The sequence below is a fragment of the Castanea sativa genome, chromosome 3 (genome assembly GCF_040712315.1).
Source record: "Castanea sativa cultivar Marrone di Chiusa Pesio chromosome 3, ASM4071231v1".
NCBI classification, from domain to species: domain Eukaryota; kingdom Viridiplantae; phylum Streptophyta; class Magnoliopsida; order Fagales; family Fagaceae; genus Castanea; species Castanea sativa.
In genome coordinates this window covers 16,009,114-16,033,855 of record NC_134015.1, presented here as the reverse complement: position 1 = coordinate 16,033,855, position 24,742 = coordinate 16,009,114, and the positions used below count along the sequence as shown (strand labels likewise).

Below are 24,742 nucleotides of genomic sequence, written 5' to 3'. Positions count from 1 at the left end.
TCATACCACAAGAAAGAAAGAAAGACCCACTTCAATAAAACACAGATAATGAAAAGAAAGACCTAGGTGTAGATCAATAAAAAGAAAGAAAGATCGGAGATGAGTCCATGGAGAAAAACCCACTTCAACACACTCACTAATACCCATGGGCAAAAATCAATAAAACAGAAATTATACCACAATGCCCAAATCATACAATGGTCATTGACAATGGAAAGGGAGATAGAGATATACATTGCACTTGGGAGAAAATCATAGAAATGCCTTCAAATGGTTTTTGCAACGGACAAAGAAATGACTTCAAACCTACTTTAGTTCAGACCTAGGTGCAGAGAAATGACTTCAAACCCACTTCGTGCTTCGGTTTGGATTGCTGGAGGCCAAAATTTGATGGAGTAATGAAATGTGAGAGAAAACGGAGAGAGGGAAGTGAGAAAGGAGGGAAAATTTTGGCTAAAATATTTTGAGGGAAGTGAGAAAGAGAAATGGTCTTCGCCTTCAATTTGTAACGGTAATATCAAAAAGCTTTGAACTGACATGACAACACACAAGCCATGAGTCCTACAGAGTCAGAAAATTTACATTGGTGCCATTGAGTTACTTATCTCAGTTTTTTTTAATTTTTTTTTTAATTTTAATCTTGAACCTTGATTTTTTATGTTAAGATATTGGTTTTTTATTTTTTTTATGTTGATGATTTGTAGTTTGGGGTATTTTAAAATTTTAATTACATCCACTTCTAACTTTGCTTAGGACTCTAGGATAACTTACATGTCCTCCTAATTAGAATTGTCTGATATATAAAGGCTAAAAAGAGAATATGTTGGACAAATTATAATATATACCCTACCTATTGTATTCATATTAGGTGCAATAAAAAATTTTGGTCATGCTTAGGTTAAAGACGCCAACTCAGATCACACCTCTTACCCATTTTCTTTTGTTCATAAAAAAAAAGGTGCAATACAAATTTTTTCAAATTAAGTAGGGGAGAAAATACATTGAGAAGACTAAAATAGTTAATATAATATAGATAAACATCATTCATTTTTTTTCCTCTCTCTCTCTCTCTCCTTTTTGTTTTCTGATGAGAAGAGATGAACATCACTTAGTATCCGTTTGGAAACACGTCCACGTCCTTGTGTTTCACGTGTTTTGATTTTTTTTTTGGAGAAGTCAGTTTTCATGTGATTATGCACTGGTCAGTGGGTCTCGTGCACTGTTCATAAGACCCACAAACCTCTTTTTTTAGCAAAACTTTCATTAAAAATGAGCCCTATGACACTATTCACACATTTAAAAATTATTTTGCTACAGTGTTTTCAGTTTTAAGTTTTCAGCAAAATAAGCAGTATCCAAATGGACTCTTAATCTAAAAGCTTACACCAATGAGTTTAACTTCATTATGCTATATTAATCATTTATTCTTGTTATTATTATCTAATTAAAGTGAGATTTCACTACTTAACCACATCATGCTCACATAAAAATTACAACAATCACCCGCCAAATAAATCCTTTTGGTTTACAATGGACCATGACTATTGACTACACACTTTCAATTTCCTGGAGCTCTTGAGAGAGGAGAAAAACTGAAAAACTCCAAGCAGTAATTTCTGGCGACAGAGACTAAACACCGGCACCAAACACAAACATGCATATCTCAGCGCGCTATGTATAAAAATTTAAACACATTTTTGAGTATTTTAAACACACTTACACACATTTTCACCCACACGTATATCAAAAATACCCAAACAACATTACTCAAACTCATCTACTAAACACCCCCTTAAACTTTTTACTGCTGTCATTTTTAAACCAACAAGCTCAAACCGTGTTATTTCATCCATAACTCTCGTTTTCCACAAAGTTCTCTAGGTAAAACGATAACAATAGAACAAATGGCACTGTGGGTACCTTTTTCTAACAACGAAAACACACTTCTAGCTTTTACCTTTTGTCTTATCTAATAATAAACTATTTTCAGAGACAGTACTCTTGATTAATGAAATCATTTTCTATGATGAGCAAAACACATTTTTTTCCTTCCAGGACCAAGACTTTTGTGACACTAATAATTTGGCTTCCACTATATTGTAGTCGCATAATCAACATGACCTACAAATGCAATTGCAAAACCCAAATAGTAATATCTTTTACCCGTCAGAATGGTATCTTTGACATAGTGTATCAATGAAGATTATCATTTGACTCTTACTTAACCTCTTGAGCCACTCATTACTAACAAAAAAAAAAAAGGAAAAAAAGAAAACAAGAACTTTGATCGATTAGTTTCAAGGTGACACTAACTTGAAATACAAGCATTTATCAAAGAAAAACAAAAAGGAATATGAAAAGCTTTTCGTTAATTTCTTCTCCCGTGTGTGAATTCCTAGCCTTAATTTTTTTTTTTTTTTTTTGAGGAACAAAAAAGGGTAGGGAGTGACTAACGTGGCAATTCTACTTGGACGTGACCATAGTAGCACTCTACCGCTGGATTCGGGACCTTATTGGAATACAGGAGGACCGCGATGAGCTATAGCTTCCCACTCTATCTTGGACCTTACACTGAATGCATCTTGTGCATCACCCAAGACCACTAAACCACACTCCACCGAGTTGAAATACTAGCCACATGGATTTGCTTTCTCAGCAAACCAAACATTTAAAAAAATTCTTTTGAAAATCAGTGACATCATTATCTGATTTTGCATGAACCTTTTTAACGTAAACTTGCAGTTTTCACTGTATTGAAAAACACAAATTGACCTAACAAGCTAATGAAGGGAATTTTTTTTTTACTACAAGGTAACAACTTAAGTATTGTTAGCTTTCCCAAAAAAATTCAAAAATATAATTGAATTGAAATTAAATATCATTAAAAAAACTAATATTGTTTGTGCTTCATTAATAGATAGAAATATAAGTTTAAATTTAATTGGAGAATTTAATGTATTAATTAGATTTAAAAATATATACCTAAGTTATTCACTTACTTTAAAATAAAATACTTGCAAACTAACGTGACAAATGTGATTGGTATCACATATGTATAATAAATGATCTTTTAAACTATTTTGTCTTGTATTTTATAATCAACACCTCAAATTATAAACTAATGTAGTAAAATTTGCAAAACCCTTAACATTGTTATCTTTGACTTATACCAAATAAAAACAGAAGGAAATAAGTGAATAACAAAAGCTTAATTTTGTTGCTTTTTCTTCTGCTGTGTCCGAAATCCTAGCATCATGGCTTTACTTTCTCAGCAACCTAAACATTTCTTTTACCTCTTTTAAGCATCAGTGACATCATTTTTTACTTATTCATCAATAATTGACCTTAATTTACTGCAGTAGACTTGTTAAATGATAGGAGTTAACTCGTGTGTGTTTATATTAAATAGTAAAAGTTGGATAGATCATATACGAAAACCAAATATTAAAAATTGTGCACCTTATTAAATGGTAAAACATGATCATTGTCTTAGAGTAATTAATGTGACCAAATTACAAACTCAGACTATCAAATGAGTCAACCCTTTATAAGCCCCTAATTACTGTATATATTAACTTTGTGATTTTGATGCTTCTGTTTCCTTTTATTTGCCAAGATTCAAACCTGGCTTGTCTGTAATTTAGCCTTATATCACTGCAATTAGGGGTGTGCGGTGTGTTGCAATTTTGGGTCTTTTTAGCTCCGCACTTTGTGGTGCGGTTTAACTAAAACCATAACTGTACTGCACCTTATTTTTGCAGTTACATATGCGGTGCGATGTGGTGTAGTGCGGTTTAGAGTTTAGTTAAATCCATAACCGCACCACACCTCATTTTTGCAGTCACATGTATCATGCAGTGTATAAGATGCGATTTGAACGGCTTGAAATCGGTATATTTTTCAAATTTTGGGTTTTTCCTACCCGCCAAAAACTAATTTTTCCTTTTATTTTGAGCCAAGTTTTAAACTATTAAGCTAGTTTTTCCTTATTTTGGGCTGACTTTTCTAGTCAACACTTGCTAGGGTTATCAAATTATTATTTTTTTGAAAACTAGGGTTATTAAAATATTAATAATATATTTAATATTAAAATTAAATAAATATATTAATATATAGAGAGGTTGCAGTGCGATGTGGTTTGTGCAGTTTTCTTATTATGCACTGTTACTTACGGTGCAGTGTGGTTATGCTATTTTGCAGGCAATTTTAGTGCAGTTTTTGCAGTTTATGTAGTTTGGTGCACACCTCTAATTGCAATAAAGCCAAAGCCACATTTGACATTTGATTATTGTTTTCTTCTTGTGTTTTGACAAATGGATCAACTATTATAACGGGAACTCATTAAATGGTAATTTTTTGTTTGACATTTGCTTTTTTTTTTTTTTTTTTTTTTTTCATTTTTATTAGTTACAACTAGGGAGGGGAGGTCTGAACCCGGCTAAGATGGCTTCAAAAAAGCACTTAAAAATGCTATAGTTATCTTTAACTCTTAAGCAAAAGAAAAAAAGAAATGGAACAAGATGCAAGTTCCATTTGCTGAGATTTTCTAGAATTTTTCTAGAGAGAGAAAACTATATATTTTTACATTGTAGTTATAAGAATTGTTTACTTTCTTTGAAAGTGGCAAATATTAGTCACATTTTTGCCAATAATATAAACTTTAGATGGTACTATTCACCTAAACTAATCAATGCCATTTATAGAAATACTTCAGCTTATAAAATTCAAAAGCTAAATGAATCTCTTTAATGTTGTGCTTGAATTAGCTTATTGTTTATTGATTTATTTTATTAAAAATAAACTAAATTAAATTATAGTTGTATCTATATAAAAAAAACAGATGTCAACAAATTGTATCTAATACTTTTTGTATTACAACATTTGGATGATTTTGTGAAACAGTTTATGCTTTTTAGATGCGGATTATAAGATGCGTACAATAGGAATTATTATTCAAATAAGACTGACAATATTAATTACTCAAACTCCCACTATTTTTTTTGGATTTTTTTTTTCATGTGTACTACTCTATATAAGAATAAATTCACACTAAAGAGGACACTAATTGTATATGTCATTCACCACCTAATCCTTAAATGGATACTTATGGAGTGAAAGTGATATTTGCCTTATTTGGGCATTGGTACATCCTCTCTCTTTCTCTCTCTCTCTCTCTCTCTCTCAGCTTAAGTGATATTGTTTTTAATTCTACTTATAACGACTTTCCTTTACAAAGAAACCAGGTTCAAATTTTCTTCTCCATTATTGTAATTTTCATTTATAGAAAAACAAATATGAAATAGTTACTCGTAAATCATTTTTTTTTTTTTTTTTTTTGAGAATCAAGTAAACCATTTTATTACATACCATTCATTCTTAATCAAAATAAAACCAAAGTCCCATAAATAAATAAATAAAATCAAAGTAACAGTTTATGGTTAGCTTAACTAGTAAAATATCTTGTCACCCTCAACTAACAGATCTAAGATTTAATCTCAAATAAAAGAGGGTTTGTTTGATTGGAGATTTCTAGTATTGTTGTTTAAAATGACGTAAAAACTTTGGTTTAAAAAGTTTTATGAAAATACATGTTTATAGTATTCATAAAGCAAAAAATGTATTTGGTACCATATATGTTTCAAATAATATGTTTCAGTGTGTGAAAAAACATAAATGTATGTTTAAAGAATGAAGCTTTATGTGTTATCTAATCAAGTGAGCTCCATATTTTTCAACATATATATAAAAGTGCCATTGAGCAACGTTGTTTGAAATTTGAAAACTGATAAGAGAAGTTTTTCAAATTCAGCATTTAAACATCTTAAAATGAGTAATGTAATTCAAACACTTCTAAAAAAATACTATTACCAAATGTGTTGTGTTTTTTTAAACAACAGTTTTCTATATTTAACACTAAAAACTATAGTTTTTAATCAATCACATACCAAGCAGACCTAGAGTTATTGCTGATTTGTTATTTTCACATGAAACTACTGTATTTTTTTGCTCTCAAACAGATAAGTTGTATGTTACAATTTTTCCTAGTAAAGGTGAAAAAAAATGAAAGAGTAGAGATTGACCAATATTAAGGGGCCATGTGGCAACATCCCCCCATGGCCTCCTTTTTTTCATTTTGCAATAAAGCCTAGGTGGACAAGAGGAGGACGAGAGTTTATCGCATTTTTCTCTTCTCTTCTCACTCCCCTTCTTTTCTTTTTCTTCCCCCCATTTCTCTCTCCCTCTCTCTCTCTCTCCCTCCCAAATCAGAATCCACACAAACGCACACAGACACGAAAAAAATAGGAGAGAGAGAGACAACTGGAAATACAGAGCTTAATATTACAGCTATAATATACTATTTCTTATTACATCTCAACACTAATTCTCTCTCTCTCTCTCTAAAAACCCTAATTTGGGGTCCATGAGGTGGTGGATACCATAGATCTCAGAGACTTCGAATCTCTGAAACCCTCCCCCAACAAAAGCGACACCGTATTGAAAAGGTTAAAGCAGTAGCAATGGGGACGGAGCTAGGGCAACAAACGGTGGAGTTCTCGGCGCTGGTGAGCCGAGCGGCGGAGGACTCCTTCATAGCCCTAAAGGAGCTGGTGGAGAAGGAGAAGGAGAAGTCTCAGTCGCTGTTGTTGTCGTCTTCGACATCGACGTCGACGTCGTCGTCGTCGTCTTCCAGCGAAGCTTCGCAGCAGCTGGATACGGAGAGGAAGATCAATTTGCTCAAGTACATCGTCAAAACCCAGCAGCGCATGCTCCGCCTCAACGTCCTCGCCAAATGGTGCCAACAGGTTCTGAAAGTTTGTTCCTTTTGTTAGAGAATGTCCAATTTTTTTTGGATTTAGTTCCTTCTATTGAGGAAATTTGGGTTTTTTTTTTTTTGGTTGTTGGTGTTTTTGGGTGATTGGTTTTGGGGTTGAATTAGTTGTTTTAACTGAATCTGATTTTTTTTTTTTTTTTTTTTTTTTTCATTGGTTGGTGGAATTAGAAACAAAGAGATTTTGAAATTTTGGATTTTTTTTTTTTGTGTGGGTGTATTGGTTTTAGTGACAAATTTTTATGAATTTCTTGTTTATTTGTGTTGGGGTTGAATTAGTTGGATTTGGGTTTGGGGGAGGAATGTGAAATTTGGTGTTTTTCTTTATTTTTTTATATTGGGTTTGGATTGGTTCTTTTTTAAAAAAGGTGATTTTATTTTGGGTGGTTTAATTGGATTTGGGCTTTTTTTTTTTTTTTTTATTTATTTATTTGGTTGATGAGGAAGTGGAGGAGGAGCAGAGAGAATGTGAAATTTGGTGTTTTGTTGCTGAAAGGGTTGTGAATGTTTGATTTCATGGCCAATTGGGTTTGAGGGCTTTTTGAACTTTGGGATAGTTTGAGTCTGGTTGAATTGCATTGATTCTGTAAGAGAATGTGACTTTTGGGTGGTTTTGATTGGAACAAGCGTTGCTTATCTTCCAGAAGAAGAATTCAAAAGAAAAGAGAATTGCTAAAACTACTGTCTTTTGGACCTGGATGGGTTGCGAATGTTTGCTTTGGTGGCAAATTAGGGTCGAGGGTTTATGAATTTTAGGATAATTGAGGATATGCTTAAATTTAGGTCAATCTTTAAGAGACTGTGACTTGGCATGGTTTAATTTTATTTTGAAATGGTTGCTGAGAAGTGGAGTAAATGCAAAGAAAATTGTGTTTTGGACTCAGCCAAGTTGTGGGTTTTGGTTAGTGAAAAATCAGTGTTGGAAGAGTTATTTGTTTAGGCTAATTTGGGTTGTGGTTTAATCAGATTTTCTATATATTTGGTTGCTGAGAAGTAGAAAGAAATGGAAGTTTGGGCTTTTATTGTTGATTTGGGAAGGGTGTTTCATTAAGTTGCTCAATAGGGTGACTTATCAAAAAAAAAAAAAAGTAGCTCAATAGGGTGCAATTTTATGAATTTAGGTTATATTCAATCTTATGTTAACCAATTAGGGTTGGAGATTCCTTAATTTTGGCTAATTTTTTTTTTAACTTTATTTTTTATAAACAAAATGTGAAATTGGGTGGTTCAATTGGATTTGCCATTTCTTTCATTGCTGCAGAATATGAAGGAACTGATAGAAATGGGAGTTTAGGTTTCTCTATTGATGCATTGGATCCATTGGCTCAATTAGGTCAATTTGATTGAGTTTATGCTTGCAAAATATGTGACTTTTATTTGGATAATGTAAGTTTAATTGGGTTTTGGGTTTTATGCTTGGAAGGTTTAGTAGGATTTGACTTAAAGGCCAATCAGGTTAAATTATGTGGACTTTGATAATTTAAATGAATTTTGTTTGGAAAATGTAATTTTTTCTGTCTTTTAGCCTCTAATTAGGTTAAGAATATGTGAATTTAGGTTCTTTTGTTAAATGCATGTTTTAAATATGTCAATTTTCAATATTTTAATTAACTATTTCTTTTTTTTTGGAAAATGTGAATTTAGGTTGCATGTTGGGGTTTTCAACCAAGACTATTTCTGAGTTTGTCTCAAGTAGCCAGCTAGGTTAAAAAATAATAGCAAATTCAGTTCAGTTTTATCAGTTGACTTTAACTACTCAAATGTACATTTTCAGCTTAAATTCGTTATACTTGCTTTAAGCCATCAACTTTTTAATTGTTGAGAAAATGGATAACATTTGTTTTTTGAACTCAGTTCACTTGCACTTCTCAAATTAGCGATGGGTTTAGTATTTATTTTGGAAAGTGATTAACCAATGATGTTTCATTGATGTTTTAAGTGGATAGAATTTTCTTCTCCGGTTGGTTGTTAAGAATGGAGGAAAATGAACAAATATATGAAGTTTTGAATTCTACTTTTTTAGTTGTTTTGGTTGAAAAAACTTCATTTGTTCACATTCTTTATTTCTATAGAATTACAGATATTTAAAAGAGAGGTTATACAAGTTTTTAAATGCATTTTCTTTTTCGTGTGTCTGGCCTACTCTGCAGGTTCCTTTGATACAGTACTGTCAGCAACTTGGATCCACACTATCAAGTCATGATACATGTTTCACCCAAGCTGCAGATTCATTGTTTTTCATGCATGAGGGGCTACAGCAAGCTCGTGCTCCTGTCTATGATGTGCCTTCTGCTATAGAAGTCCTCCTTACAGGGACTTATGAGCGTTTACCAAAATGTATAGAGAACGTGGGTATTCAGAGCACATTAACTGAGGATCAGCAAAAGCCAGCTTTGAAGAAGTTGGACACGCTTGTGCGGTCTAAATTACTTGAAGTTTCACTGCCAAAAGAAATTTCTGAGGTAAAAGTTTCTGATGGCACTGCACTGCTTCGTGTAGATGGGGAATTTAAGGTTTTAGTTACGCTTGGTTACCGAGGACATCTATCAATGTGGAGGATATTACATTTGGAACTGCTGGTTGGTGAGAGAAGTGGACTTGTGAAGCTGGAGGAATTGCGACGGCATGCTCTTGGAGATGATCTAGAGCGTAGAATGGCTGCAGCAGAAAACCCATTTATAACATTATATACAGTTCTCCATGAGCTTTGTGTGGCACTTGTCATGGATACTGTCATAAGGCAAGTACAAGCTCTTCGACAAGGAAGGTGGAAAGATGCAATTCGATTTGAGCTCATATCTGATGGTAGTACAGGTCATGGAGGGAGTGCTGGTTCCACACAATTGAATCCAGACGGAGAAGCTGATTCATCTGGTCTCCGAACACCTGGATTAAAAGTTTTATACTGGTTAGATTTTGATAAGAACTCTGGGACATCTGACTCAGGATCATGTCCATTTATTAAAATTGAGCCAGGACCAGATCTGCACATAAAGTGTCTTCATAGCACATTTGTTATAGATCCATTAACTGGGAAGGAGGCAGAATTTTCTCTTGACCAAAGTTGCATTGATGTTGAGAAGTTGCTACTAAGAGCTATATGTTGTAATAGGTATACTCGTTTGCTTGAAATTCAGAAAGAGCTGGGGAAAAATCTGCAGATTTGCCGAGTGGTAGGTGATGTTGTCCTTCAGTCACACTTGGAAGAACCTGATATTGACTATAGAAAGGTCAGTTGACTTTTATTATGGAATCATTGCTCATGTTTTGAAGTTTCTCATTTGGCTGAATGCCATGTGCCTTGTATTGTTTCAAATCTGTTGAGATTGTTTTCTTGTTTGTAAATGAAACATTTGCATGGTATCTCTTATGTGTTTGCAGAAGATGGTTTTGTACCAGGAAAATTCCATCATGGATCTTTCATTTATTTGTCTTTGTTCCTATACTGTTGTCAGGAGTCTATTTCTTCTTTTTCATGCATTTTCTCTCTAGAGCTCATGAGCTTTCCTTTTGTTTTTTGTTTTTAAAGGGATGAATCTCCTGAAATTGATTTTGTTTTATTTGAATTTCTGTCTGCAGAAGGACAATAAGTCTGGCACTAGGGATTATGAGGGGCAGGAAGTATTACGTGTTCGTGCCTATGGCTCATCTTTCTTTACCCTTGGAATTAATATAAGGTATCCTCTACCCATACAACTATAGTGACCTTCTATGTTTTCTTATATTGACATCAGTTTAATTTGGGGCTAACTTGGTCTGCAACATGATAAAAGCTTTATTATTTTGGTTGAGAAAATGAAGGAAAACTGTCCTCACAGTTAAAATTGATTTGGCTAGGCATTACAAAAGAAAAGATATTGAAAAATTTTCATGGATTCTTTTTCCTTTTCCTATTCCTTTTAAAATAGTCATCCGTTTCATAGGAAAAAAGTGAAGAAACAAAAGCAAACACAATTGTCCCTTCTGAATTGTACTTTGTGGTGCTTCAGGATACAATTTCATCATTTTCTGTAGAATATCTAAGTGTTCGTGTCTTGTAGGAATGGTCGCTTTCTCCTTCAGTCATCCCGGAATATTCTTGAACCTTCAGTATTGACAGAATGTGAAGAAGCTTTGAACCAAGGAAGCATGACTGCAGCTGAGGTTTTCATAAGCTTGAGAAGCAAAAGTACTCTGCATTTATTTGCATCTATTGGCAGGTTTTTAGGCCTTGAGGTAAATGTTTGTTCTTTTTTGCTTTCTGTTGAAGAAGAAAAGGAATCAGTAATTATACATACCACCAGCTTCATATATGCGTACACAGTCTTTCCTATTCAATAAAGATTATTACTTTTTAATTTTTTTTATTTAAAAAAAAACTTACGGGTTCAATTTATATCCTTTAAGGTTGTATAATTTGGTTCTTGCAGGTATATGAGCAAGGTTTTGCTGCAGTTAAAGTACCCAAGAACATTGGGAATGGTTCATCTATGTTGCTAATGGGGTTTCCAGACTGTGGGAGCTCATATTTTCTGTTGATGTTACTTGATAAGGATTTTAAACCCCTGTTTAAGTTGTTAGAGACTCAGCAAGATCCATCTGGAAAAGCCCATTCTTTTAATGACCTAAATAATGTGATGCGTATAAAGAATATTGATGTTGGCCAGATGCAGATGCTTGAAGATGAAATGAATTTGAGCCTCCTTGACTTGGGAAAACGACATTCCTTTCTGCCTAGTGCAGGAGGTCCTAATCAGACTTCTGAACTTGGTCTTCTTTCTGATATTGGTCTTGAGAGTTCTATGCAGCTTGCAGAGTGTCCTCCTTCTAGTTTTTCATCTGTTGTTGATGAGGTGTTTGAACTTGAGAAAGGGTCATCTGTGCCTCCATTCTCTGTTCAGAATCTCTCTTCATCGTACAACACATCTCCTGCTTCTCATTTTGGCTCTGCTCCAATGAATCTTCATAGTATAAAAGCTGGAACCCCTTCTCCTAAGTGGGAGGGAGGTATGCAGATATCACAGATTAATAATGTTGCAAAAGTTTCGAGTATGGCAACTCATTATAATGGATCTTTGTATTCATCGGGCAATTTGAAGGGCCCTGTGCAGTCCAATTCAGTTGGTTCACTATCTTCTGTCGCAGGAAGGAGTGCAACTTTAAAAAAGCTATCAGCCTCAAAGTCTGAGCAGGATTTGGCTTCACTTAGATCTCCACATTCGGTTGAGGCCACAACGGATGAAGATCAGCTCAGATTGCTAAATGATACTTCAAAGGATTCAGTGTATGGGAGTCGCTCAGTTCGACTATTATCTCCTTCCCGAACCGCTGGCCCTCGAATGCCTGTGCCAGGTGCAAAACCTAATGGACTTAGAAGTTCACCTACCAGGCCTCTAACTGGATCTTTCAGAGTTGCTGGATCGAGTTCATGTACTACAACTCCCGTATGTAAGATTCCTTCTCCGTGTTTATCTACATTAAGTTGGGATATATACCTTTTTTTTTTCTCTCTCTCTGTCTGTCTCTCTCTCTCTCTCTCCCGGTTCAGTTCTACTGTTTAGATATCAATGTTTGACTAGAGATTGGCCTTGTTTCAGCCCATACGCCAGAACCTGCAATTTGTCAAAGTCCTAGTCAAGATGTTTCCAAGCATGATAAAAATCCTCGAAAGCGTATGGTTTCAGATATTTTGAGTTCAATTCCATCGCTTCAAGGTCTCGAAGAAAATACAGGATTTTATAAGAGAAGGAAAATCTCGGAGCCCACTCATTCTCAACAGCCTTCATCTCAGGCACTTTTATCAACAGAGATGGTTGCTAAAAGTGAAGGATATAGCTATGGGAATCTTATAGCTGAAGCAAATAAAGGCAATGTGCCTTCCAGCATTTATGTTTCAGCTCTGCTTCAAGTGGTCAGACACTGTTCACTCTGTATCAAGCATGCCAGACTGACTAGCCAGATGGAGGCACTAGAGATCCCTTATGTTGAAGAGGTGGGGTTAAGAAATGCATCCTCCAACATCTGGTTCCGGCTTCCATTTGCTAGAGGTGACTCATGGCAACACATTTGCTTGCGGCTTGGCAGACCCGGAAGCATGCATTGGGACGTCAAAATAAATGATCAGCACTTCAGGGATTTATGGGAGCTTCAGAAAGGAAGCAGTAGTACACCATGGGGTTCTGGCGTTCGCATAGCCAATACATCTGATATCGATTCACATATTCGATATGATCCAGATGGTGTTGTTCTGAGTTATCAATCGGTTGAGGCTGACAGTATAAAGAAGTTGGTGGCTGATATCCGAAGGCTCTCTAATGCAAGAATGTTTGCCCTTGGCATGCGGAAACTCCTTGGAGTAAGAGCAGATGAGAAACCAGAAGAGTGCAGTGCAAACTCTGATGTTAAAACACCAGTTGGAGCCAAATGTGCTCTTGAGACAGCTGATAAGTTGTCAGAGCAGATGAGAAGGGCATTTAGAATCGAGGCAGTGGGACTAATGAGCTTGTGGTTTAGTTTTGGTTCAGGTGTTCTTGCTCGCTTTGTTGTTGAGTGGGAATCAGGTAAAGAGGGTTGCACAATGCATGTTTCTCCTGACCAACTTTGGCCGCATACAAAGGTTTGTTCAATTTTATTTAACTGTGTATCACTTTTTCTTTTTTCTTTAAATTCTTTTATTTTCCTTTTCTTTTTTTGGGGGGGGGGGGGGGTCAGAGGGGGCAGGTGCCCGCCCGTGCATGGGGGGGCTGGGGATCAGAAAGTGGTGTGAATAATTTCCTTATCCTTTTGGGATCAATCTAGAGTTGAATTTGTGCTTCATATGCACTCTGCATTGTGCTGGCTTTTATGCCTGTATCTGGCCTAGTCTTTTCTCTACTGTAGCATGTTTAAGTCTTTTTTTGCCCTTTTGCTTTCTTCACTCCTCCTTATGTTTATACATCAGAACTTTTTTCAGCTTGCACCCTTTCCAGAAAATTTCATTATCAAGGACAGTGCAACCATGTTTTCATGGAATTTCAGAAATGGATTTATGTTATGTGCCAGCGTTGTTATTTAGAACAGTAAATCCTGTGAAATGTCAAGATGTTTTGTGCAAGATTATCTTTTTCCTTAAATTCATAGTACTTTTATATTTGTGTTTATTATTGACAATAAGATATGTATCTCTTACCCCACCCCACAAAAAAAAAATGCAAAATTTTCATGTGAATTTATATATGAAGCCTTTTTTTTTTTTTGGTGTGTATATGAAGCCTTTTCTGTTCTGTACAGTTTCTGGAAGATTTCATAAATGGAGCTGAAGTTGCATCACTTTTGGACTGCATTCGCCTCACTACAGGGCCCTTGCATGCTCTTTCAGGTGCAACTCGACCAGCACGAGCTGGTCCTGTTCCAGGGGTCCCTGGGGTAGCTTTCCCAAAACAGCCAGGGTACATAACATCTCCAGGTCTCTTGCCTGGCAGTTCGACAACAAATGTTAGTCAGGCTACCTCTGTTCCTCCAGGGAACCCAACTCCATCTTCAGCTACAGGTCCTCCCAATCACAGCCTTCATGGAGCCCCAATGTTAAATGCTGCTGGGCGTGGTGGCCCAGGCATTGTTCCAAGCTCTTTGTTGCCTATTGATGTCTCAGTTGTGCTACGTGGTCCTTACTGGATACGAATCATATATCGTAAGCACTTTGCGGTTGACATGCGCTGCTTTGCTGGAGATCAGGTGTGGTTGCAACCGGCAACACCGGCGAAGGGGGCTCTGCGGCTGGAGGGTCATTGCCATGTCCACAGTTTCGCCCTTTTATTATGGAGCATGTTGCCCAAGAGCTCAATTGTTTAGATCCTAATTTCGCCAGTACGCAACAGATGGCTGGGCTAGCAAATTCAAATGGTCAAAACCCAAGTACAGTTGCTCAATTGTCTGCTGCCAATGGAAACCGAGTTAACCTCCCTAGTTCTGCTGCAATGTCTAGGGCAGCAAACCAAGTAGCTGGTATAAACCGTGTGGGAAATGCTCTAGGACCTTCAAATTTAGCTGTTATGGGCTCTGGAGTGGCTTTACGTAGATCCCCAGGCACAAGTGTCCCTGCACATCTGCGAGGTGAACTGAATACTGCCATTATTGGTCTCGGGGATGATGGAGGGTATGGAGGTGGTTGGGTTCCTCTGGTTGCACTAAAGAAGGTTCTAAGAGGTATACTCAAGTACCTTGGAGTGCTATGGCTCTTTGCCCAGCTACCAAATCTTTTGAAAGAGATCCTAGGATCAATTTTGAAAGACAATGAAGGTGCACTTCTAAATTTGGACCAGGAGCAGCCTGCCTTGCGCTTCTTTGTAGGGTAAGATAGTTTCCTGTTTGTTTTGGCTGTTTCTGTTCACATCTTAAAAACCTTCCTTTTTCTACGTTTTGTTTCTCCTTATGTTATTTAGAGAATGGTGCCCATGATCTTACATGGTGTGCTCTGCGAATTAGGGGGTGTTTGGTACATGCACTTAAAAACATGTGTTTTGTTGTTTGAAAACATGTGTGGAATTATGTATAGGTGGAAAAGTGTGTGGAAACACGTGTAATGTTGTTTAAAAACTGAAAACATGTGTTTAAGTGGGTGCACCAAACGGGGCCTTAGTTTCAATTTCTTCATATTATCATTGATGACATCAAAATGAAAGCACAGATGTGCGTGTGATTACTAACTAGTGGAATTCTTAAATTGGGCTTTTTAAGATGGAACATCAATGGGTTTATAAAAAATGGGAAGATTAAAAGATTTATGGCTGTAATGTAAGGATGTGGCTTCTTATACCATTAGGAGTTTAGGATGTAGCCTCCCCATTTATGGCTTAATGTCAAATCTCTTGGCATGATGATTCTATAGTGTTGAGATGTGGATAGTTTGTTTGTTGATCTGCACATGGTTGGCCCTGGAACATTTAGGACATAGATCATTGTTCTCTAGGCCATATCATGTGTAGATCTGTTGAAACTTGACACTACTCAACTTGAAAAATGTTTAAACATTCTTTTAGTGGATTTATTTATCAATTCCAGTTTTCTCCTCACAAATTTCACCATGTTGTGTGTGTCAATTTTCTGATATATGGATGTAAAACTTTTTTACAAGACACCTTCTCCATCGGTATTGAGATACCTGATCTACTCTGTTTTTGTTTGTTTGTATTATACAACTTCTTGTATGTAGTTGTTAGTTGTTACCCTCAAATTCATAATTGTATCTTGATCCCCACCCTTTTTGGTTGTTTTTGAATTGATTGCTTGGACCTTGTCCACACTTCACTTCTGTTGTTGGCAATTTGAGGTGTTAAAGCCATGAATTAGAAAAAAGAAAATTCTTGAAAGCTTGTGTTCTCATAAGTTGTTGCATTGTATAAGGGAATGGAAGCCCTCTAATGCTGCTTGGATAATGTAGAAATATAATTGCTAATTCCTTGCTCATCTTACATTCTCAAGTCATATGATTCCTAAATCTGATTGCATGCCTTTTTGCAGGGGCTATGTATTTGCTGTAAGTGTCCATAGAGTTCAACTTCTTCTTCAAGTCCTCAGTGTGAAGCGCTTCCACCATCATCAACAGCAGCAACAACAACAGCAGCCAAACTCTGCTGCTGCACAGGAGGAACTTACTCAATCTGAAATTAGTGAGATATGTGACTACTTCAGCCGTCGTGTTGCATCGGAGCCATATGATGCTTCACGTGTTGCCTCATTCATTACTCTTCTCACCTTACCCATATCAATTCTAAGAGAATTCTTGAAATTAATAGCATGGAAAAAAGGATTAGCCCAGGTACAAGGTGGAGACTTAGCCCCTGCGCAGAAACCACGTATTGAATTATGTCTTGAAAATCACACAGGGTTGAGTACGGAAGAAAACTCTGAGAACTCATCTGTAGCGAAAAGCAATATCCATTATGATCGGCCCCATAATTCTGTTGATTTTGCTCTCACTGTTGTTCTGGATCCTGCACACATACCTCACATAAATGCCGCTGGTGGTGCTGCCTGGTTGCCCTACTGTGTTTCTGTTAGGTTAAGATATTCATTTGGAGAAAACCAGAATGTGTCTTTTCTTGGTATGGAAGGAAGCCATGGAGGCCGAGCTTGCTGGTTCCGTGTTGATGACTGGGAGAAATGTAGACTGAGGGTGGCTCGAGCTGTGGAGGTTAATGGATCTTCAACAGCAGATGTTAGTCAAGGTAGATTGAGAATAGTTGCAGATAGTGTGCAAAGAACACTGCATTCGTTCCTTCAAGGGTTAAGGGATGGTGGTGGGGTTACAGCAAGCTCTGGGTCAACGTGATTAATTGGCACACTGTCAGTAGCAATATATGGTTCTGAAATATTGGTATTTGCCAGCGAGTCTCTTGGGGGTCCTGTATAGATATGTCATGGAATGTGCTTTCTTCTATTCTTAAGTAATGCAATTGAGTCGATGGAGGGGACTTGCAGTAATGGGTGAATAGAGTCTGGGTAAAACGTGATTAAAGATGTTTGAATGATGAACTCACAGAGCTTGCAGGCGGGGGGAGATTGACAGAGCTGACTTAGACCTATCATAAGTAGGGCGGATGATGTTTTTGGACGTAGATCATCTGATAATTAGGGTGTAAAATGTTTTTGAAGATTAGTATATTTTATAATTGGTAACATAATTTTGGGGCAGTGGTTTTTCCTTGTACAGGTCACACTAGACATATTAGATACGAACTTTGTAAAAAATTTGTTTCAGCTGGAGTTGTATACCCCTATGGGACACTTTTAAGGATGCTCATTTTCTCTAAAAGCAATTCAAGGATAATTAACCTCTGATTACAATTTCAGTCAAGGACTTCATTGTGGACTTTAGAGTCCTTGTTAGCAAAAAAGTTAAAACCTAAGATGCCTTTACTCAGTGTTCTACCTCGACTAGAAAATCCATCAAATCTGACTTTAAGACTTGTACTGTATTGTAGGAGAATGATTTTTATAATATATATACAAGGGTGTGAACTTGTTCACTTTCTCAACGTTGTGGAGTGCCAAAAGCACTGAATGAAATATTGGTTAGGGAAATGATCAATGTAAGGAGAAATGTGATCATGTTCACTATAAAAACCAAATTGCAGTATATAAGGATCCTAGGTAACGTTTGCCTTGATGGGTTTTGATATCCTTCAATCTTTTTAATCGAGAATTTTCTTCAATATCGTTTGGAAGAAATCCTTTCAAATTGTTAGGTGGCAGTTCAAAAGATTTACTTGTAATCCATTTAATAATCATACGATTTACTTAATAATTAGTAATGGATTTCAGATGCACTCTTAAGAAAGACACTGACAACAGAAACCTTTCAACTTAGCAAATATTAACGTATTTACACCCTTCAGCCTCTCAACATTGCTCTTTATGCTCAAAGCTGGCCTAGCTAGCTTGCCAAGTAGTTAGGTTGAGCCACACCTGAAATGAACGAAAAGAAGCATCATTAATTCATATAACAAGTTCTTAGCAAATAATAAAACAATAACAAAAACTATAGCAAGTATATTTTAGTCATTCATTGGGTAATTGGGTTCATTACTTGGAAGCCATACCACAGCATCATACATAGACCAATGATGGCTCAAAAGGCCTTCCTTCAAAAAATGGGGGTAGAAGTAAGGTCATGAATTATGCGCATATAAAACAAAATAAATATGGGTGTACATGCGCATGTGTACAATGGAAGTATGAAACTATTTGAAAAATTGGTATTAAGGGAACTATAAGAAACTTCTGATTCATGTCAGCAGTCATCGGCCTGTGGGTTGACTAGCACTTCCTGCCTCTCCCCAAAAGGAGGGAGGTTCAATAGTTCTTGGTGATCAGCCCATGGCCTTCGATTCGGGGATACAATTGTATTGTAATCCCCACCCCAAAGAGAGTACGTTGGAAATTTTAGAAAAGCATGCAACTATGCATATCACATGATTTTGCCTTCATATCTAGCCATCCACTGGCGCAGGAGAACAATTAGTGTGTATATCATATATAATGGTTGCTCAACCATTTTCTGCCCATAAGGCACAAATAGTCCAAATCTGAGCATTATAACATTCAGTTACAAAGCATTTATTTTGGGTAAGAAGACCTAACAAAACTGTAACTACATAGAAATTCATTGTTTAAAAGAACACCTGACCATGAGCAGTCAAAAGACGAATAAGTGATACCAAAATATGAGTCACATAGCATTCAAGACTACCTTCACTCATACACAGGAAAATGAGTCTCCCTGAGGACTGTCAGCATGGAAACCATCTGCTAGTGCCATAATATGCTGCATTAGGTTTGTCAAACCTGTTGCCTACTCTGTGTACTTCCCTCCAGCTTAGACTGACATGTTCACCATCCCAACAAATGCAATAATATAAAATGGAAATACAGTGATGAACAAACAGCAATGCTAAGCCAGTAAATATTTTTTGGCTAGGCTCTATATGAAATTATATGCAAAACAAATGCCCACTAGGAAAATTCCTTGAAGAGAATTAGTAAGACGCACAGTAAAGAGAAAATACTAGAAGAACAGCATACAAGAAGTTAATTTCACATAACCAGCAAACTAAAAATATTCCATATCTGCATCACTGTCGTCAAAGTAAAAAAGCAAGTGTCAGGCCTCAAAAGGAAATCAACATAGGTCTATAGTAACATTTGCAAGAAGAATGAAAAATAAGGGCTGGAGGTCATTTCACTTTTCATGCAATTCAATATGGACTGAATCTCTTCCCATCTTGGATGCTGCTTATCTGCAGCCACAAAATCATGAAAAGCTCCATCAATAACCACACTGCTGCGACCAGCAGTCTTCTTTACTCCCCTCCTTTCCATGTGTTCCCTAATCTTGTCTGAACAACTCCATCTTCCCCAGGTAGAATATATGTTGGACAACAAAACATATCCACCTGGTTCCTCAGGTTCTAACTTTAGTAACTCTCTCAAAGCTCTCTCTGCAAGTTCCATGTTTCCATGAGCTCTACAAGCACCCACAATTGATCCCCATATGGATCGACTTGGTTTCATTGGCATGTTGTCAACCACTTCTTCTGCTTCAGCCAGCCTCCCTGATCGTGCATATAGATCCACCAAACACCCATAATGCTCGATTCCAGGTTCAATACAATATTTTTCCTTCATGCTATTGAATATTTTGATCCCTTCATCCACAAGTCCACTATGACTGCAAGCAGTAAGAATTGCAACAAAAGTCACATTATTCGGCATTACATCCCCTTGCATCTCAGAGAATAATTCAAGAGCTTTGCTTCCATAACCATGGAATGCAAATCCGGTAATCATGGTAGTCCATACATTAACATCCTTTTTGGTTAGCCCCCTGAAAACCATGAAAGCTATTTCAATACTCCCACACTTGCAGTACATGTCTATTAATGCTGAACCCAAAAACGCATCTACTTTCATCTGCATCCTAACCACCCGGCTGTGTATCAATTTCCCTTGGTCCAGTCCTCCTATTTCTGCTGCAGCATGGACCAAGATTGCCATTGTGACATTGTCAGGCATAACATTAGTTACAACCATGCTGCTGAATAAACTCATCACCATCATATAGTCACCCTTCTGGGAATAGCCAGAAATTAAAGAATTCCAAGAAAAAAGATTCCTCCCAGGCATTTGATCGAAAAAAGTGTGGGCAAGGTCCAATTCCCCAACCTTGGCATATCCTGCAATCATGGTGTTCCATGAAATGGTATCCTTTTTCACTAAAGCATAAAATATTCTTTGAGCAAACTCCAATTTCTTGCATTTGACGTACATATCAAGTAGAGCATTGCCCAAGATCAAATTTGAAGAACTATTGGACTTCCTCTGCTCAATCCATGCATGAACAGACTTCCCCAATTTTGCATTTCCTAGCTGCCCACAAGACACAAGAAGACCTACAATAGTAAAGTCATCAGGTTCAAGACCTGAGACCAACATTTCACGAAATAGTTCTAGTGCTTCTAAACTGCATCCCCTTTTAGCATAACCAACAATCATAACATTAAATGAGACAGCATCTAATACAGGCATATGCTGGAACACCTGATGTGCAAGCCCCTCAAGTCCATTCTCCAAATACATTTTGATCAGGGAGTTTTGCAGATAACCATAAGACAACAAACCCAACACAACAGCATGACAGTGGATCTGTTTTACTTCTAATATACATTTGGAGGCTTGGAGCAGGTAAAGCAGAGTGTGTTTATCTGGGTATATACCTGACTGGAGCATTGAATTATAGATAGCAAATGACTGATTCGTCAAGAACGATAAGGCGTTGATCATGGTGTTGTAAATGTAGAGATTTGGATGTGGAGTATAATTGTTGAAAAGGAGGAGGGCCATGTCTAGATTTTCAGGATGTGAGATTGCTGAGTATAAGAGGAGCCTGCTCATGGAAAATGTTTGCCCAATGAGATTGGTCCTCATCATCTGGCCCAATATCTGCTTGAAATGATCCCTTATGCAACATTTCTCAAGCAAAATAAGGGTAGGGTGATTGAGTTCAAGTGATACAGTTGGATCCCAGTTGATCCGGGTGTTTGAAGATGAACTAAGAAAGCGAATACCTCGGCCACACCGATGCATAAATAAGCATTCAGCGAATACTAAAAAGCTCTATATGTGCTGGGAACAGAATAGTTTTGTTTTATATTCAAAATAGTATAAAATATCACCCTTTGTTTTTTGGATCAATTGCTAAAATATAGCAGTGTTGACTATTACAAATAAATTTTTCTACAATGATGACCATATTTCTATCAACATGAAAATTTTTTTGGGACCAAATGGAAAGCAATCATGCAGATTGTAGAGTCCCCAGCTTTAAAATGACCAATAATATCTTTAATACTGAAATTGTCACCACCTAAATAGCCAGAAGAGCATACTTTTTCTCTATGACCCTGAAGAGCTCCATTTATTCAGCCACTTTCACTTCCTTGTTGAAGCTTTAAAGGTTAAAAGTCTGCACGTTAATACAATGCACATAGCTTTCTCAATTCTCAGGAACCCATCCTCGTGCTTGAGATGAAAACATCAGAGCTCCACCATGAACAGTAAAAATGCTCACTACAATCTGATATGAAAAATCAATTTGAAAAGGAAGCGGAAATCATTTCTGACCCCAGGACCATATTGGGTATCAAAACGGTTGGTTAATGAATACCAACTAAGAAATCCAACTTTAAATATGCATTGAAGGCTTCTCCCACTTTAACATGAGTTATTACATTTTTTCAAAACGGTTTTCCCATCAAACACAAACTATGCAGAATGCTTGCATAACATGAACAGGTGTACACAGACATTCTATAGAAATCATTGTACATTGCTCCATTTTAAAGCACCCAAACAGAATCCTATCAAATTCACACACAAAATCTGATTTCAGCTGTAGCTTCAAGAATTTTGACAAATTCTCTAATTCTACATGTTCTAATTAAAACAATCCTGATCCACACCCATTTCCCAGTAGAAATCACATCAGGGTCCCCAAAACCTACATTCCCAGAATTTCAATGAACATACATTTATAATGATAATTACTTATCTGGTCTAAAACAAAAACAGTATCTTTAATTCTGTAAAACTTAAATACAGTATCAAGCTAATGTAACCAAGAAATGATATTAAACCCCCAATCATAAGTCACCACCACATAAGCATTATACTAAGTGTAGAAAAATCCTTGTTTCATCAAATAAATTGTACTATTAAACTTTTAAAGAAATGGATTAGCTGCAAAATCAAAGGGAAAGTATGATCAAACTCAAATGCTAAGAAATTATACCAAATTCGAGCTCAAACATAAGCACATGCTTTCTATGAAAAGAGAGGAAAAAGAAAGAAAGAAAGAAAGTAAAACTTACCAATTGATACTGAACTGTGTGAAAGAAGAATAATGATCAAAGCCTTATAATTTCAATAAGGGGTTTAGATTATCTTGAAAAAGAGGAATAAAGATCAAAACCCTAGATCCAACTGGAGAAAGCCCTAAAATTTCCTCAGAGAGTCGGGTCTAACTATTCTGATTGGGGTTGGGTTTCCCATTTTGGGCTGAACTGAATCACGTTATTAGAGTCCAACGGATGGCCCAGCTGATTATCTTATTCTTTGTTTTTTAAAATAGATATTCTAATCTTTAGCTCATATATACACTTCTTCTCCACACACACAAAAAAAAAAAAAAAACCCACTCATATATTCACTTCTTTTTTTTAAAGTTTATTTTATCTAGATATAATTGTATTTTGAACCAATGAGGTTAGAAAAAGAAAGACTAAAAACTTTTGAAGAGATTGATGAGACACTTAGTGTTTGTTTGAGAACAATTTTATCTAACTTTATGTTGAAAATTTTTTGTTAAAAAATATACTAGAAAGGTATATAATACAGTTAGAACAAAGTGAAAAAAAAAGTTAGGCTTTAAAAAATTATACACTTGAAAGTTAAAAGATGAGTAAATAAACTCAAGCCAAATGGACACTTATGCCATGTCGTAATTTGCATACATAATATATTTTATAAAAGGGTTGGAAGTGTAAATTTTTTAATTATTTTTTATTTTATATAATTAGTTATAACAATGAGACTGGAAGGAGATAGATGATTTAGAACTTTGAATGTACATCTATCAAAAACATTAAAAATAAAAATCAATTTATTTCTACAAGGTTCACATTGGTAGCAGTGTATACTCCTATTGATCTTATAGAATTACCATATTGTAATGACATCTTATAAATTATATGATAACCAAAGACCCAATATTTGCTAAAATCTAAGAATTTCCCATATTTCCGCTCTATGGGCTTAAGCAATTTTGAGAATTGGAGTAATCTATTACGAATTAATATCCTTTTGTGGTGGGTTTATAAGCCTACGAAACTTTTAATCCATTTCTTCTTCCAACTTGAATTAAAAAATGACAAAAAGAAAAGATAGGGACAAAAAGGTTAATAGCAAATTAAATTTAAGCCATAGTTGTCAAAACGTGAATATTACAAAAATCTTTTTCTCTTTTTTCTCTTTTTTTAGATTTTTATGTATCGTGTATCGCACAATACAAAACATTATATAAAATGTATGAAAAAAAATTTATAAATAATATTCATATCTAATGGTATATTTATTATAAAATTGGAAGATATGTAACTAATGACTATTTTCATTAACATATGATACATACCTATTTATTGTATTATTCATGCATACTTACGATATATAAAATTATTTGCATACAATACAATATGTACCGGTAGCCAAAAAAAAAGAATATGTACCACATATTGTATGACATTGACAACTATATTTAAATCTGCAATTTAATGGTGATTTTAAATTAAATATTAAATTTCAAAAACATTTCCACTCCAATCAGAAACTCATTTACAGTGATATCTCATTAATATAAACTATTAAATTAAAAGATGCCAGGCTAATTATTTCAACACATATGCTTAATATATGAACATTATTAATCCAAGTCAAATGGTGTCATTTTGTTTAACATTATTCCATTAATAGCTTCACATGTAATGAGTTTATAATAGAATTGAAATATAGTTGAAAACAATAAGATTAATGTGGGAAAAAAAAAACTTTGAGTAGCTAACTTTAAAGTATAAATTGAAAAGGAAGGACAAAGTTTAGTTATAAGATTGGTTTGTAGCATTAGGCTTTCTGACCTTACCTAATATATTTTTATTGGGGAATTTTAAAGTATTAATTATGCCATTAGATTATATCTTCTTCTTATATCGCTTCAATACTTACAAAATTTCTAAAAAATTATAAGACCAATTGCTATTTCATCAACCAAAATTGTTTAAATTGAAATTTTTTGTAGTTTTAAAATTATATATTAAATATAAGCTTTATAGATCATATAATAAATAA

At 35.6% G+C, this 24,742-nt stretch overlaps 2 protein-coding genes and 1 long non-coding RNA gene across 3 annotated transcripts; 1 reads left to right on the top strand and 2 right to left on the bottom strand.

The window, feature by feature from the left end:
- The first annotated feature begins 6,173 nt into the window (after window positions 1-6,173).
- LOC142629754 (mediator of RNA polymerase II transcription subunit 14-like) lies at window positions 6,174-17,637 on the top strand. Its single transcript, XM_075803791.1, is given in 9 exon segments — window positions 6,174-6,803; window positions 8,980-10,059; window positions 10,409-10,506; window positions 10,870-11,044; window positions 11,239-12,256; window positions 12,406-13,424; window positions 14,078-14,543; window positions 14,546-15,137; window positions 16,307-17,637. Coding segments are annotated over 9 exon segments (5,544 nt in total). The 5' UTR covers window positions 6,174-6,518; the 3' UTR covers window positions 17,118-17,637.
- Window positions 17,638-18,793: 1,156 nt separating this feature from the next.
- LOC142629756 (uncharacterized) lies at window positions 18,794-21,871 on the bottom strand. The gene is made up of 2 exons (XR_012843110.1): window positions 21,733-21,871; window positions 18,794-19,168 (listed from the first exon to the last, which is right to left on the bottom strand). It is a non-coding gene; the product is annotated as an uncharacterized LOC142629756 (long non-coding RNA).
- On the bottom strand, window positions 19,389-21,734 carry LOC142629755 (pentatricopeptide repeat-containing protein At3g04750, mitochondrial-like). Its single transcript, XM_075803792.1, has one exon. The coding sequence runs from the start codon at window positions 21,428-21,430 to the stop codon at window positions 19,478-19,480; it is 1,953 nt and encodes a 650-aa protein (XP_075659907.1). The 5' UTR covers window positions 21,431-21,734; the 3' UTR covers window positions 19,389-19,477.
- Window positions 21,872-24,742: the final 2,871 nt, after the last annotated feature.

What these genes read in the sequence shown, in the direction of transcription:
- LOC142629755 (XM_075803792.1), bottom strand. Translation starts at nt 21,430, where the DNA reads ATGCATCGGTGTGGCCGAGGTATTCGCTTTCTTAGTTCATCTTCAAAC.